This window comes from Rhinolophus sinicus, chromosome 18 (genome assembly GCF_057876585.1).
Source record: "Rhinolophus sinicus isolate RSI-liver-muscle chromosome 18, RSI-T2T, whole genome shotgun sequence".
Classification (NCBI taxonomy): domain Eukaryota; kingdom Metazoa; phylum Chordata; class Mammalia; order Chiroptera; family Rhinolophidae; genus Rhinolophus; species Rhinolophus sinicus.
In genome coordinates, this window is record NC_142518.1 from 19,608,548 (window position 1) to 19,625,062 (window position 16,515).

Consider the following 16,515-nt stretch of genomic DNA (forward strand, 5'->3'; position numbering starts at 1 on the left):
CTCCTTTAGGACAAAGGGAACCCCACAGAGCATGATCCCCTACTATAAGCCCTGGTGACCCCTCAGCAGGGCTGTCAGGGGAAGACATCCCTCACTTTACCCCCAGTTATCTCCCTGCTAAGGTTATCACACCATTTCATCCTCTTTCCTCCACGTCACCGAATAAGTTGACCTCATTTTCACACTTCTGCCTGCTGTCTCTGCCCAGAGTCGTCATGCCTCGGGGCCAGAAGAGTAAGCTGCGTGCCCGTGAGAAACGCCGCCAGGCCCGAGAAAAGCCCAAGGACCAAGCAGGTGCTCAGGCCACTGGACCAGAAGAAGAAGAGTCCCCTTCTTCCCCATCTTCTGGTCTCAAGGATGCTCCCCAGAGTTCATCTGCCACTGAAACACCCAGCAATCCTCCAGTGCCTGGGCAAGTCCACTCTACTATCACTACTGCTGCAGCTACTTCAAATGCAAGCTTTAATAAAGGTGCCAGCAATCAAGTGGCAGAAAGGTCAAATACCTCACCGGTGAAGGAGACCACTGAGCACTGGCACAGAGATCCTGTAGATGAAAAGGTGGTCAGGCTGGTGCACTACCTGCTGTACAAGTATCAAATGAAAGAGCCCGTTACCAAGGCAGATATGCTGAGAAATGTCATCCAAGTGTACAGGAATCACTTCCACGAGATCTTTAAGAGAGCCTCCGACCACCTGGAGCTCGTCTTTGGCCTTGACGTGAAGGAAGTGGATCCCAACAGGAACACCTACGTCCTCGTCAACAAATTGGATGTAAGCTGTGATGAGAGAGATAACAGAGGTGTGCCCAACACCGGGGTGCTGATGACTGTCCTGGGCGTGATCTTCACGAATGGCAACTGTGCCACTGAAGAGCAAGTCTGGGAAGTGCTGAATCTGATGGGGTTATATGCTGGGAGAAATAATCTAATCTATGGAGACCCCAAGAAGCTCATCACACAAGATTTCGTGCAGCAAAAATACCTGCAGTACCGCCAGGTGCCTGGAAGTGATCCCCCACGCTTTGAGTTCCTGTGGGGCCCAAGAGCCTATGCTGAGACCAGCAAGATGAAAGTGCTGGAATTTTTGGCCAAGGTCCATGACACCATCCCGAGTGCCTTCCCACCCTGCTATGAAGAGGCTTTGAGAGATGAGGAAGAGAGAGCACAGGCCCGAGTAGCAGCCAGAGCTCGTACCGCTGCCATGGCCAGTGCGCGCTCCAAGGCCATGGCCAGCAAATCCTCCCACACTAAGTGAAGTCTGATGTAAGTTCTTCACTTTGTTGTTAAAAAAAAGGTCTATGTTCTCATTACTGAAAAGTCAGGGTGGGGCTGGAGAAAACCAAGTGTGTAACAGTTTGTGTTCCTGTTCTGTGTGTTAACGTAGATCATTTTAAAATTGTTTTTCCTTTTGATAGAAGGTTTATTAGCTTAAAAGTCCAAGTTTTTGAATGACATTGCTCAAATTTCTGCTGTGTGTGCAATTTAAGAGTAAGAGATTATTATTTTGTATATCTTATTTAGTGATTTGGAACATAATAACCTGTCAATAGATTAGGCATTTCCTTAGAAATGTAAAAGGATTCAGCAGTAAAATACTTGAGATTAAAAAAAAGAGAGAGAGAGCAAAAGTAAACGATGGCCAAATATTGGATTCTCTGTTCACTTTTAGTCTGTTGTTTAAAATGAAATGATATATGCCTGGATATAGATATAGATATATATGACTATATTCAAGAATGTACAATTAATAACATAATAAATTAGATCTCTTGCACACTGTCTTATTTATTTCTCAAACGTTTCTTCGGCATCTGCTCTTGGGGAGGCTCCATGCTACTTCTGAGAATGTCAGGATCAACAATACCCACTGTGCTCATAGAATGTTAGAGTCTAGGAGCATCTGTCAAGTCAGGAAGATGGTGAGATATACCCTCAGACCTAAGGACAAGTCAAACGAAGGAGAGGTCCAGATGTGATCCAGATGTGAACTGTCAAGTGTAAGTGCCCTGAGGCAAGTGAATTTGGGGCCTTGGGAAACTGCAAGACCCCTGGTGTGAGTCAATTTTATGTTACGCTGGGCAGTGGGTCAGATGAGGCTGTGGGTATGATGGGAAGGGCCCAGACCCTCAGAAGGTGTGTCCAGAGCTGAAACACTAAAGCCTGGAATGGAAAACTGCTTCTAGCAGTTACTTTTCTGTCATGGATAAGCCAGACAGAATGCACCCCCTGGGGCAAGAATGGATGGGGTACTACATCCTTTCCCAGTGTCCTTTTCCCAGTGCAGTTGAGTACAACAGGTGAATTGTATGTTTTAAGTACATCATCCCCAGGGAGCTTCTGAGAAATAGGGGTGATACTCACGTGACATGGGTCTGCTCAGAAGCCACTGTGCTAGCAGTCTTTGCTCTGGCCTGGAAGAGACAAGAGCCCATTACAGTAAAAGTTCGTTTTATTAGTTTGTCTTGTGTGTAATTTATCAAACTCCAAGTGAGGGCTAGACTTTTTATGGAACTGAAATAAATGAAAATAGAGGTGGTTTGGATGGAAAGACAGTTGGATGGAAGGAGTTGATTCTTGACACAAATTCTAGGATCCGTAAGTCCCATCCAACTGGGGAAAATTCCCTACATCCACAATAAGTAACATATCCTCAAAAACTTCTGTACTAAGTAATTTAGTTTTACTTGCTAAGCATCATACTGGCTGATTTGTTGTGCCATATCATATAGTGCTACATATTCTCTGACATCTCCTGTATTAAAAAAACACCATAGAGCATATTTTGGTAGGACCTGGGGTCAAAATAATAATAATAATAACCACAAGTTATTAAAGACTCTATACATGTCAGACACTATGTCGGGTACTTTAATACATCACATATATCCCAGGAGTCCTACATGGCAGGGCTGACCAAGCTCACTTCATAGAAAAGCCTCATAGAGCTTTGCAATTTTGCTGACTTCACATGGCTCATAAATGGCAGAACTGGGACTAGACCTCTGGTCTGAATTCAATTAGGGACACTCACTGTTCCACTCCTTCTGGAATAAAACAGACATTGTCTCTCTTCATTTCTACTCCCACTATTCCACAATGTCCCTGAGGTAATGAAACAAAGGACTCTGTTGTCAGTGTACTAACCCAAGGTGTAATAAATAAAGATGAAATGATAATTAAAAACAATTTCAGGATAGTCTGTGGGCTGAATTTACCTAGGCTCTTCCTCCCCTAAGCCTGGAGTCCCTTGAGAGCCGACTCTAGCCTAGTCCTAGCATTTGGGACCAGTTCTAGCACTTTCTGAATTAAATCACTTTTCCCCTGGAACTTTCCCAGTGTGCTTTCATGTCCAAATCCAGATACTGGCCTGCTGTCCCGCTTAATTTCATCAATCTGCTGCCAGTGCAACAGACAGCCCAGAATCACCCGCCTTTCCCCTGACTTACAGCACTCCAGCTCCCTGCAGACACCCACTACCTGTCCTGTCCCAGACCGTGGACCCCTCTAACAACAGCCCTGTTGACTTGGTGGTTTACTCTGGCAGTGAACTTGAGGTGTCTGCTCACCTGCTCGGGGTGCTTCCATCACACTCTCCAAGTTTTTTCCCAATCAGCTTGTGAGTAGAGTCTGGTTTGGCCCAGGATCTACTGGTTCTTGTAAGATAACCCTGAAGTTAGGAGAGCAGACGAAGTTAGAAAGAAGAGAATTTAACCTGCTGGCGTATTGGAGACAGGCCCCTGAATCCGTCCTCTGATGAGTGAGCTTAACTGAGTGGCCAAGTACCAAAGCCTCCCTCCTAGAGAGATGAGGAAGGCCCGAGGAAAGCTCTGTGTAGCAAGGACCGGCAGAGGCTGGATTCTAACCAGCCCTGGAGTCTTTTCAGGATTTGTAGTAGTTTTCTATGGCTGCTGTAACAAATGACAAGTTTAGTGGTTTACAACAGCACATATTTATTATCTGGGTATTATTATCTACATTTCTGTAGGAGTGAAAGCTGGGATGTCTCTGTGAGATTCTGTGCTGGGATTTTCACAGGCCCAAGTGGAGCTTTCAGCTGGCGGACTGCCGATCATAAGCTCTGGGAAGAATGTCCTTCCAAGATCACTCAGGTTGGTGGCAGAATCCAATTCTTTGTGCAAATAAGATCGAGGCCGTTTCCATGCTGACTGGCAGCTGCAGCTGACATAGTTTCTCCTGGACTCGCTCCAGTCCTCGCAAGCAGACCCATACATTTTGAGTCAACAATTAAATGCTGACTCCTCACACTCGGCACCTCTCTTCTGTCTCCAGCCACAGAAAGTTCTCTGCTTGTAAGGGCTCATGTCATTACATTGGGCCCGCCCAGATAGAGAATCCAGTATATCTTTACTTTAAAGTTGCTTCCATAACCTTACTACATCTGCAAAGTACCCCTGGCCGTGTAACCGAACATATTCACAGGTTTCAGGAATAAGGTATGGGTATCTTCGTGGAGAAATTACTCAGTCTACCACCATGGTAGAAAATGTCTTGCCGGCTTTGATAAGAGAAGGAAAATACTTGACCATCATTCTCCTGAGTTTTGTCTGCACCTGCCCCAGAGGAAAATCCAGGTTTGTCAGTGTGCCTAACGATACCTGAAGATACAAGTGTTCAACCATGTTCTTCAGCAGACATTCACAAGTTATGTTTTTGACCATGCAGCGAAATGAAGAAGAAAAAAAAATTCTCAGTGTATGAAGATTATAGAGGTTATTGACAAGGTCGTGCAGAAAGGTGCTATAGGTTGAAGAAGGGTGACCCCTCCCTGATGAGACTTACATACAATGTCCTTTAGAAAACTGGTGTGATCCTGTGTTTGAAACCACTGGTCACATGGTAGCAGGCACTAGAAAATTCTGGAGTGTAGCAAGGCAATTTAGGCCTTCTCAGAATCTTCTCCAAGAATGAAGAGGGCTTTTGTATAAAGAGCGTGAGCGCTGTACTTTGCTGATCACCTACTCCAGAACTGTTGATGGAGAGACTGCAAGTGCTCATCCACAGGTGTCTTGCTCTCCTTCCTGGGCACATGGGGCATATCGTCCAGTCCACTTGCATTAGAAAGGGTTTGTGACAACTGTTGCCACTGAAATATGAACAGAAGCAAAGTGTGTCATTACTAGACCAAGGCATTTGCCAGTCAGTATGCCACTTCCATGCTTTCTGTTCAATTCAGCAACAAACATGGAGTGCCTTTGTGGAGATGGGCCATCACGCGATGGGAGTAGCCTGGATCCCCAGGGCACTCTGACAGTGGAGACCTTGCCTACCCATGTCAGATTTAATGCGCATGAGAAACAAACTTTTGTAGTGTTAGGTCGTTCAGATGTCAGGCTTCTTGCATTGCATCCACTAGCAGTTACTTACGTAAATAACACACAGCTACTATTTCTGTTGCGTGTCTTAATTAATTATACTAATTACAAAAGAAATAGTGCAGATATTCTTGATGCTAAAAAATTCTAAAAATGCGGAATAATCACAACTCTGTCCCCTTACTATGGTCTGTAAATTTCAGGCCCTACTAGAAGTAACCATAAATAAAAACCTTGTGTGTTGTTTTTAAAGTTTTTTCTAAGCATTTTCTTACAAATATGTGCTAGAAAAATACACTCTTGGTAACTCCCTTTTAAAATGTTTCCAGGTGTACTGACAAACTCCTCAGGGTTCACAGCAGGGTGGCGACCCCATTCTCACTCCAGCTTACCATTAATTTTTATCTGAATCGCTTCTATACTGGACCTCACTTGTGAATGACAGGTTTTATCACTCCTGCCATAACAGAAGCTCTTGAGGTGTCATCTTGGCATCTCTCTTCTCCTTTCCATCTCCACTCCCAACACGTTACATGTACAGGTTTTCAGTAGACATGTACTGGGGTGTGGTTGAGGGAGTAAGGTGTCGGGCTCAGAAGGTAGAGAAGGGATGTTTAGTTGAGAGGCAAAAATAAAGCTTCTCTAACTGGAGAATGTGAACTATAGGTTTCTCCATGGGGGACCCGAGAAGCAAGAGACCCGTAGCATAAACTTACATCTTCCTGAAATATAATCATTCAGATAAATTCAGATAAGATTTATTGAGTGCTTATTAGATGCCAGAACTTTTTCTCTGACTTATTTTTTTTTCTAATAATTTTCTGGTGTCCTACTAAGTAAGGACAGTCATTATTCCCATTTTTCAGATGAGGAAATTGAGACAGAGACCTTGTCCAAACTGAAAGAGCAGAATTTTTAAAAGAAAAAAAAAAAGACACTGTGAGTTTTTACTCTACATGTGTAACATTGTATGTCATGTTCTGTCTCTTGCCCTTGACACTGAATAAAATGTACACAGGATCTTTCCATGAGAACACATATAGATCTAGTTCACTCTTTTAACTCCTCCGGACAACTCTAAAGTTGATATGTGCCATAATCAATATAACCATTCTCCTTCTGATGGACATATAGGTTGTTTCTTGTTTGTTACTACTAGTAATAGAATTGAAATATAAGAATATTGAACATACTTCTTGGGCAAATGTGGGTTTTCTTATAGGAAAGAGGTAGAAATGTGAAAATCAGGTTAAAGTGGAAATAGTTTAATGATTATAAATAGTTTGAATATTTATGAAATTGTATTCTCATAATGCTGCACCAATTTAAATTCTCACAAATTAATTTATGTGAATACCCTACACTCTCACAGGCATTTAATTTTATCAATTTTAAATTTTGGGCCACATTTTTGGTGCAATTATATTGTCTCAATTTTATTTTAATTTGCATTTCCTTGTTTCGTAATTAAATTGAGCAGAAAATTGACATAATCCCTCACTCATATGTAGCAGGATTTCTGCAGTGATGTCTTGATTACCAAGATACCTATGGGCACATGCTTTAAGAATTCTGATACGTAAATTAAACTTTTCCCTTTACTTTGAGAAACAAAGATTTATCAGAATAACCAGGGGCCAGGAAACAGGCCTGAACAGGAAAATATCAATAACTGAGGAAATCCAGGAGGACTGGGTGTGGGGGTAGAGCAATTTCTAGAATCACTGAGAGAGCTCACATATTAAAACAACTCCAGAGAGCCCAGGGCAGCTGGCAGTCGGGGACCTGTATGCAGGCTTCAGCAAAAGGTAGAAAAACTACCAGAAGGCGAGAAGGTGGAGAATCTGGTGGAGGGTACCAGATAACTTACATGGATAGGCTAGGGAATCTCTGAATCATCACCAGCCTCAAGCTGTCGAGAAACCTGAGTGGGCAGATCTATTGGATGAAAGGACCAAAGGCACGCCTGATACCCCTTCCTACTTTAGAATCCCCCCTGCCCAATATGAGGCAGAGGATAACTGGTTCCCCCGTGTCACCCACAAAGTGCTGTTATTGATGGAATCTGGGAGAGCTGCATCTCTTCACTACTCTGGGGGTTCTGTGCATCCTTGCCAGTGTACCAGGCCTGAGAGCTGTCTTGATGCCAGATGAAGAAGGCTCGTTCCTCCGCTGTGTATGTGGCCCTCATGCTGCTGAGGTTGAGGCTGTGCAAGTGGGTCGATTGGTTGGTGACTTGGATGACAGTTAAAATAGGGCAAGTATTACCAATGAGTAGTGGAAGGGGGTGTGCAACTGCAAGGAGGGGGAAATTGGAAGGGGAATTCCCTAAGGCTAATTATCTCAGTGACTCTGGGAATAAAGGGCTGAGTGTGGACATGTTTTAAAAAACAATTCAGGTGTTATTCCCAGCTCAGATTGCCTCCCATGGTTCCTGACTCCTTTGCCTAGCAGACGGCAGATATACCTTGGCTGTGTTGGGTGGTCCGTGCTGCTACCAGATACTGACTGGAGTAGGAGGCTGGCCTACAGTGCACACAGTTACAGGGTGAAAGGAGAACCACTGTAGTGGGTGTAGTGCCTTGTTAAATTGCCTGGGGGTGACAGATATACGTTGCGTCCAAAGCTCTACCTTTTTTATTATAATAACTCCAACTTGATTGAATTAAATTTTTAAAAAATTCTATCTTCAGTAGGCCTAATGCTTGAATAAACCAGATGTCTAATCAATACATTATTTTCATGCTCAGAATTTCAGGTTTTTGTATGCTCGTGTAGCTTGGTCTTATTCCTTACTGTAAGAACGCTTAATAGCAATGTGATTTAAAGTTTTGTTTGTTTTGTTACTTTTTTAAGAGGAAGATGTGAGTGATATAATTCATGGGTACTTTTAGAACCTGATAAATAATCCCACTGACTTTCTTTTTCTTTGTTTTTAAAAATATTTCTTGTTCTTGGTTTTTATTTAACTCAAAGTGGCTAATAACAAAAACATTTAAAAAAAAAAATCTCCAACACAACTATTCAGTTATTTTTGGTTGATGACACTTGATTATTTTGTTCTTGCTAGTTTCCAACATGTAGTAACATATCTATTATAAGTATATCTCTAAAAGTTTGTAGCGGGCTTTAAACTTGTATATTTATATCCTAATCAAATAACATGATTCAGTAGTTTTGAATCTAAATACTCTTGTCCCACATAGAAGCTTATTAAAACTAATAACCATAAGTTTTCTAGCTGTTAATTAGTTTTCAATGAAACGCCCCAAAATAGCACATACATACAGGTTGCATATATGCTTGTAACGTTTACTATTCAAAATATGAATGTCTATAAGATGTACAGTGGAGTCATATCATAAACACATTTAACTTACATTAATGCAATATATGAGGTCAGTGAAAAGGAAACAATAAGGAAAATAATAAATTCCATGGCAATACCAACTATTCAATGAATGGACACCCTTGAGTAAACCAAGCTGAGTGTTGTCAATGTGGAGTTCCCTCAGTCACTGCCAGTTCACATTTTATCTTTCAGGGGGCAAGCATCTTGCAGGGGTAAGTGTGATTCTAGTGTTTAAAGGTACATGCTTTTTGTATAAACACCAACAACTTCAATGGATCTTCAACTGAAGAAACAGTCATTTCTTCCAACAGTGGAGGAAAAACTGGCTGTGGTAGATGGACAAAGGACAGATTTCCAAACTGGAGTCTTTCTAAAGGGCTTCAAGGATAGTCTTAAGACCCTATTTTATCTAATGTACTGACATTAAACGCTAACTTCTGGGTATGATGCAACTCTATGATAATGTTAAAATGCCATGATTTAAAAAGTGCCCCAATATTGTCAGCATTAATTTAATTTCCAGTTTAGTTCCTTCCTCACATTTTGCAGAGTATGTTTCTGTGATAGTCTCCTGGTGCCAGTGCTTCAGAATGGATCTATCACTGGCTCAGAAAAATCTCATAATGAAAAGATTAGTGTGTCACAAAATCTGAACAAAAAAGCTACCACATTTTATCAAGAGCTAAAAAAAGAAAAAAGCTACAAAGTTGATCAGTCTCAGTATGATTCAGGATAAGATTTTCAATTACTGTGTTTCCCCCAAAATAAAGACTGGGTCTTATGTTAATTTTTGTTCCAAAAGACACATTAGGGCTTATGTTCAGGGGGTGTCATCCTGAAAAATCATGCTAGGGCTTATTTTCCAGGTAGGTCTTATTTTCGGGGAAACACTGTATCAAATGGTGCAAGTGAAGCCGAGAGTCTGTTTTTGTCATACTAGGTGCTTGAGGGATCTTCTATTGCTTCCTTTTCATAGTTTCTAAATTGGCAGCTATAGTCTACTTCTTAAACCCTTGGCCTTAACCTCATCACCACCCTGGTTTAGTTTCTATTTTTAAAAGCACCATTCTAATGGAAATGTTCCTGTCCTGAATTAAGCTGGGGCTGTGAATTTTACCACTAGCTAGAGCTGTTATGTCATAGATTGTAGGAATAAATAGATAACCTGAGTAAAACAAACAGAAAGATCAAGAAACAGTTTTGGAAGTTGTTCATTTTCTAAAATGACAGCCATGTATTCCCACTCCAAGTCACTCTCCTCTTAGCCAAAAGACAGAACGCAGATCTGTATGGCTGCAGGCAGCCTACCAGCGAAGGCTAAGAAGAAGAGGGGGTGGGCTCACAGCCCCCCCTCCCCATCAGCCCCCAACTGGGCTGCAGGGGTCAGGGAGGTGGGGGGGCTTTACTGCTTCCCCAGGTTCCAGAGGCGGGACCCAGAGGCTGTGCCTTCAGGTGGGCTGCGGACCCCGCCACTCAGCGGTGCTCTGGGCAGGCCCGGACAGAGCCGACAGAGCCTGCCCCGGGAGCGGAGGGCGCAGGAAGCCTGACATTATTTCCTAATTAAAGAATTCCTAAATACTTTGAAAATATACAATATTCCTTCAAAAAAAATTTAAAAAATTATTTAGACTCTGTGCTAGTCATTCCAAAGTCACTGCAGGATGTGTTGTAAATATAATAAAATCTAAAACTTTGAGGACAATGGACCGGCCTGTCAGACTCGGCCAGGAAATGGAAGACTCCCAGGCCCTCACAGGAGGTAAGGTGAAGAATCTGAGTGAAGTTAGAGGGAATCTGGGGTTTAGGTAAGGTCCTTGATGGAGTTTGAGGGGACCCCCATACCACAAGAGAGTGGACCCCACAGAGTTTCTCCCCTGTTTTCAGTCCTGGCAGCCTCTGTGGACGGACTGCCTAAAGTAGTGCCCTCTGAATTTCCTCTCTGCGGAGTCAGGGTTTTGAGGGCTTTGAGTCTGGGTGTCGGCCTCAGGGCCACAGAGAATGCAGTTCCAGGCACTAACTTAAGGTGCCCCACAAGGCAGATGGGCAGCACAGTGATCTGCTCCTAAGTTTTGGGAGGCCCCAGTATAGCTAGCTGTAAGGCTCAGGTGCCCGATACTTTCAGCCTCTGGAAACTGGAGATTGACATGGGGAGGGTCCTGGTTTGAGGAAAAATAGCCAGGGCAAGCCCAGAGTTTAAAAACAAAACAAAACAAAAAGATCCTGTGTGAGTTCCCAGGCAATTCCCCTCACCCAGACCAAAGTCAAACCCATAGAACCCAACTCCTGTGAAAGCCCTGACAGAACACAAGCAGGTATCGTCTGGTGTAGCCATTTCGAGAACTTTCTAAATTCCCCCAGGAGCCTGATGGGGAAGAGGGCATCGTACCAAGGTGTCAGCTTCAGACTAGAAGACAGACGGCTCCCTAGACCCTAACGGGTGTAAAGGTGATGACCCTGAGCGAGGTCTGGGGCAACTACCCACCCCTGAACATACGGGGCTCCACAGAGCCCCGCCCCTGCTGTGCATCCTCAGAGGCCCCACGTAGCGCTCTAACGATTTGACGCACCCCATCACCCTGACTTCCGTCTCCATCGCCAGTGTCTGAAGGGAGTCATTGCCTTAGTGTGAGGAGGGTGGCATAAGGTCAGGTGGAGAAGAAAGCTCCAGCCCCGACTGGAATTAAGGTGAAGACCCTGAGTTAGTTGTGAGGGGACTGGCCTGTCCAGATTAGAGAGGTTTCTGGACTTCTATGCCCGCTGTCAACGGAGAGAACCCAGACAGTAATCGTCTGACATCGCGACATTCGAGTACTTTCTAAATTTCCCCCGAGGGGACTGGAGGTGGTGGGGGGTGAGGGTGGGGGAGTGAGGGCATCACACCCAGGTGTCAGCTTCAGACCAGAAGAGAGACGGTCCTGGGCCCCACCCCAAGTAAGGCCTGAGCGGAACCACCCATGCCCGAACATACGGGGCATTAGAGCCCCGCGCATGTCTTGGGTTCGAGGAGCCGAACGTTAGGGTGGGTTGATGTCAGGCACCCTGACTTCTGTTTCTGGTTCTCAGGGGAAGTGGATATCGTCGAATTGGAAGACGAAGGTGTCAGGTCAGGAGACGGAGAAGCTCCCGGGCCTTGCTGCGCGTTACAGTGAGGACACTGAGTAAGGTTTCAGGGAAACACGCACTCCCAACAAAGGGGACGTCACAAAGTCCCACCACTGCTGTCCGTCCTGGGAGGCCTTGGGGAAGGGTGTGAGGCTGAGGCACCCCCTCACATTGTCCACGGGCAGTCTCAGGAAGATGGGGTCTGGTGGAAGGGCAGCCTCATTAGATTTAGAGTACAGTTTTTAAAAAAATCAAATTATCTAAATTATGATTAATAATAATAAAATATGTTCTGTGAATTGAAAAAAATAAAAGCAAACTCAAACTCACTGTCATTACAGTGAGGGAACCCAAGCTTTTCCAGAAGTCAGTGTGAGGACCGAGGACCCTGAGTGAGGACTGAGGGGACCATCTACCTCAGAACAGTGGGGGTCACATATAGCCCTAGTCCTGAGAGTACCTCCACGCCTGTGAGAAATGGCTCCAGGGCAGATATGTTAGAGGCCTCCCTAACTTCCTCCTCAGGACTTTCAGGGATTGGAGGGCTTTTCTCTGAGGGTGTAAGTCTTAGGTCAGCAAAGTGAGGAGGCCCGGGCCCTTCCAGAAATAAAAGTGAGGGCACTGAGTGAGGACTGAGACCCCCTAAGTAACACCCCAGGATAGAAAGGGTTCCACAGACCTCTGCCTGTACTTTCTTCGCTGGGCAGGTGTGGGAAGATGAAGTTCCCATCTGTTCCTCCTCTAAGGTCTCAGAGTGATGAGGGCTTTGAAATGAGGGGTCAGCTTCAGAACAGTAGACCACAGGGACCTCAGGTCCTACCAAAAGTGAAGGGATGACCCTTAATGTGAACTGAAACACTCCATAACTTACAGCCGTTGCTCTAAGCCCCAGTGAGCCCCAAGCAGATCTGGTAGGTAGGCACTAAGGCACACACTAGTTATTTCCACAGGGTCCTCGGGGCAGAGGCATATCAGACAGTAGTAGCCTGTGGGTTCCTAGAGCAGCACCCTCAAGGAAACCTGCAGAGGTGGTCGTCAATAAAGCCAAGGCTATGTCTCCCTGTTGAAGTGGCCCGATCTCTTTCCTGCAGGTCACTGAGTCACCTGCCCACGCTGGTGTCTGCTGCCCGTGTCGAAAGCCATCATGCCTCAACGTAAGAAGACTAAGCACCAGGCCCGTGACAAACACTACCAGGAACGAGAAGAGCCCGAGAATCCAGCAGGTGCTCAGGCCACTGCAGCAGTGGGAGGAGAGTTCCGCTCTCCCTCCTCTCCTCGTTTCAAGAGCTCATCTGCTGCTGGGTCAAACGGCAATCCCCAGGGTCCTCAGAGAGCCCCATCCACTGTCACTACTGCAACAAAATTGAATGAAGGTGCCAACTACCAAGTGGAGGAAAGGCCAAGATCCCCCCAGGCCCAGCCTGCCACCGGGCGTGCCACTGAGCCCTTCCACAGAGGCCCTCTAGAGGAGAAGGTGATTCTCTTGGTATATTACCTACTACACAAGTATCAAATGAAAGAGCCCATTACCAAGGCAGAAATGCTGAGAAATGTCATCCAAGTGCACAGAAATTGCTTCCTTGAGATCCTCAAGAGAGCCTCTGACCACCTGGAGATGGTCTTTGGCCTTGATTTGAGGGAAATGGATCCTTACCGGCACATCTATATTCTTGTCAACAAATTGGAGCTAAGCTATGATGCAATGCCAAGTGATGACAGAGGGGTCCCCAAGACTGGCCTGTTGATGACTATTCTGGGTGTGATCTACACCAAGGGCAACTGTGCCACTGAGGAGCAAGTCTGGCAAACGCTGAATGCGATGGGGCTATATAAGGGGAGGCATCACTTCATTTTTGGGGATCCCAAGAAGCTTATCACCAAGGATTTGGTGAAGGAGAAGTACCTGGAGTACCGCCAAGTTCCCAACAGTGATCCTCCAAGCTATGAATTCCTGTGGGGTCCAAGAGCCCACGCTGAGACCACCAAGATGCGAGTGCTGGAATTTCTGGCCAAGATGCACAATACCGTTCCGAGTGCTTTCCCACCTTGGTATGAAGAGGCTGTAAGAGATGAGGAAGAGAGAGCACAGGCCAGAGTAGCAGCCAGGGCTCGTACTGCTGCCATTGCCAGTGCGCGCTCCAAGGCCATAGCCAATGTGCGCTCCAGGGCCATGGTCAGCAGCTCCTCCCACACTAAGTGAAGTCTAACACGAGTTCTAGATTGTTAGAAAGAGAAGTTCATGTTCTAAGGAGTGGAGGGTTTGGGTGGAGATGGACACAACACAGTATATAACATTTGTTTCTGTTCTATGTGACAACTTGGATAATTTTAACCTTTTAATAGAAGGTTTAGCCTTAAACAAAATTTATAAATGATAGGCTCAAGCATTTGTTGCTATGATTGAGTTTTAAGAGTAAGAGTTTTATTATTTTGTAAAACAAATTGGAAAAGTTCCATCTTATTTAGTGCTTTGGAACAAGATAACATGGCAGTAGATGAGGTTTCCTTGGAAATGTGAAACAACTCAGCAGTGTAATAGTTTTGGTCAAGAAATGGAAAAATAAATAAAAGATGAATTCTTGCTTTCATTTTTGACTTTTAGTCTGTTGTTTTGTAACGATATATATGGACATATTTAGCTCATTCAAGAATGTAAGAGAAATTATAATAAATTAGATCTCTTTCTCAGTGCCCATTTTTTTCTCCAACAATTTGAGCATCTACACTATGCAAATCCCATGTTAATACTGGGAAAGCTAAGATGTATAAGAACCACCCCTGCCCATCAAAACATAGTCTTAGAGTAGCTACGATGTAAGGAATATTGTAAGAAACTCCCTCCAACGAAAAGGACATGTCAAAAGATGGTGTCAGGACTTGGGGGTTTAAGTGCCAGCAGTCAAGTGTAAATGACGTGGCAAGGGGGTTTGAAACCTTGGAAACTGCGAGCCCTTCAGTGTGAAGCAATTTTAATTAAGCTGGGTCAGACTGAGCGTGTTTGAGTGGTGTATCTCAGATTGAAAGACCGAAGCCTGGAATGGAAAACAACTTCTAGCACTGACTTTAAGATCATGGATAAAGCAGAGAGAAATCTTCACCTGGGACAGAAATGGAAGAGGTCCTATGCTCTTTTCCCAGTGCAGGAGGACAGAGGCCACAAAATAGGTGATTTATGCACATCTTAACAAGGGAGTGTCTGAGAAATAGGGTGAGACTCATGTGAGATGGGACGCTCAGAAGCCACTGTGCTGACATCCTTTCCCTGCGCTGGGAGAGGCAAAACCCAATGGTTAAGTGGCCATTTTACTTAAGTATTAATTCCATTAGGTTTCACATTCCATTTTAATCTGGAATGTAATTTGGTAAACTCTAAGTTAGAACTAGATTTGTGATAAAAGTGAAATAATTGCAAATACAAATGTTTTGGATGTTAGGGCAGATGTAAGGGAGGAATGGAAATAACTGACACAAATTCCAGGAGCTCTGAGTTACATCAAATGGGAAGATTCCCCCTCACCAACAATAAATAACGTATACTCGAAAAAGTTACACAGCAAGTAACTTCATTTAACTCCTCAAGCAATGTATTAGCTGATTTCTCGTACCACATCCTCGAGAGCTACAAATTCTCTGACATCTCCTGGATTGGAAAACAAAAAAAAATCCTAGAGCGGAGATTGGTACATTTTAGGGTGAAACTAATAATAGTAATAATTGAAAATTATCAAAACCCAATACATGCCAGATTCTGCCAGTGTCTTGCATAAGCTAGATACATCCCAACATTCCCACTTACAAGATATATGTGAGCCAAGAACAAGGGGACTACTTATCAAACACATTTCACAGATGAAAATCTGAGGTTCATTGAACTTTGCAATTTTCCCGAGTTCACCTGGCTAGTAAGTGACAGACCTGGGACTAAGCGCTGTTCTTAATCCTTTAGCATCCACACTGTTTCATTCCCCATTGCCTGAGGCCTACCATCTCTTAATTCATTTCTCTTTTCACTACTCCACAATGTCTACCAACAAATAAAAAGGAACCTGAAACCCAGTTGTATTAATAAGGTGAAAATAAGAATTAGACACCACATGGGCTGCCTCTGCCTAAGGTCCACCTGCCCCCATCCACAAGGTTATTTTAGAGCTGATGGCAGATGCTGGGATCATCGGACTTTCCAAATTACACCAAGTTTTACCTAAGTCTTCCCCTGTCTAAATCTAGTGCCCTTTCTAAATCTGGTTCCTAACCTGATATCCAACTCTCACCTGCTTCCTTTCATAAGTCTGCACTCTGCTCCCACTGCAACAGACAGCCCAGAATCACCCGCCTTTCCCCTGACTCAGAGCACTCCAGCTCCCTGCAGACACCCACTACCTGTCCTGTCCCAGACCGTGGACCCCTCTAACAACAGCCCTGTTGACTTGGTGGTTTACTCTGGCAGTGAACTTGAGGTGTCTGCTCACCTACTCGGGGTGCTTCCACCACACTCTCCAAGTTTTTTCCCAATCGGCTTGTGAGTAGAGTCTGGTTTGGCCCAGGATCTACTGGTTCTTGTAAGATAACCCTGAAGTTAGGAGAGCAGACGAAGTTAGAAAGAAGAGAATTTAACCTGCTGGCGTATTGGAGACAGGCCCCTGAATCCGTCCTCTGATGAGTGAGCTTAACTGAGTGGCCAAGTACCAAAGCCTCCCTCCTAGAGAGATGAGGAAGGCCCGAGGAAA

General features: G+C 44.5%; 2 protein-coding genes across 2 annotated transcripts; both read left to right on the forward strand.

Moving 5' to 3' along the window:
• Positions 1 to 215: 215 nt before the first annotated feature.
• LOC109457530 (melanoma-associated antigen B10-like) lies at positions 216 to 1,256 on the forward strand. Its single transcript, XM_019750493.3, has one exon. The coding sequence runs from the start codon at positions 216 to 218 to the stop codon at positions 1,254 to 1,256; it is 1,041 nt and encodes a 346-aa protein (XP_019606052.1).
• Positions 1,257 to 12,932: 11,676 nt separating this feature from the next.
• Positions 12,933 to 13,988, forward strand: LOC109457531 (melanoma-associated antigen B10-like). The gene has a single exon (XM_019750495.3). It carries the CDS (start codon positions 12,933 to 12,935, stop codon positions 13,986 to 13,988), a length of 1,056 nt encoding a protein of 351 aa, XP_019606054.2.
• Positions 13,989 to 16,515: the final 2,527 nt, after the last annotated feature.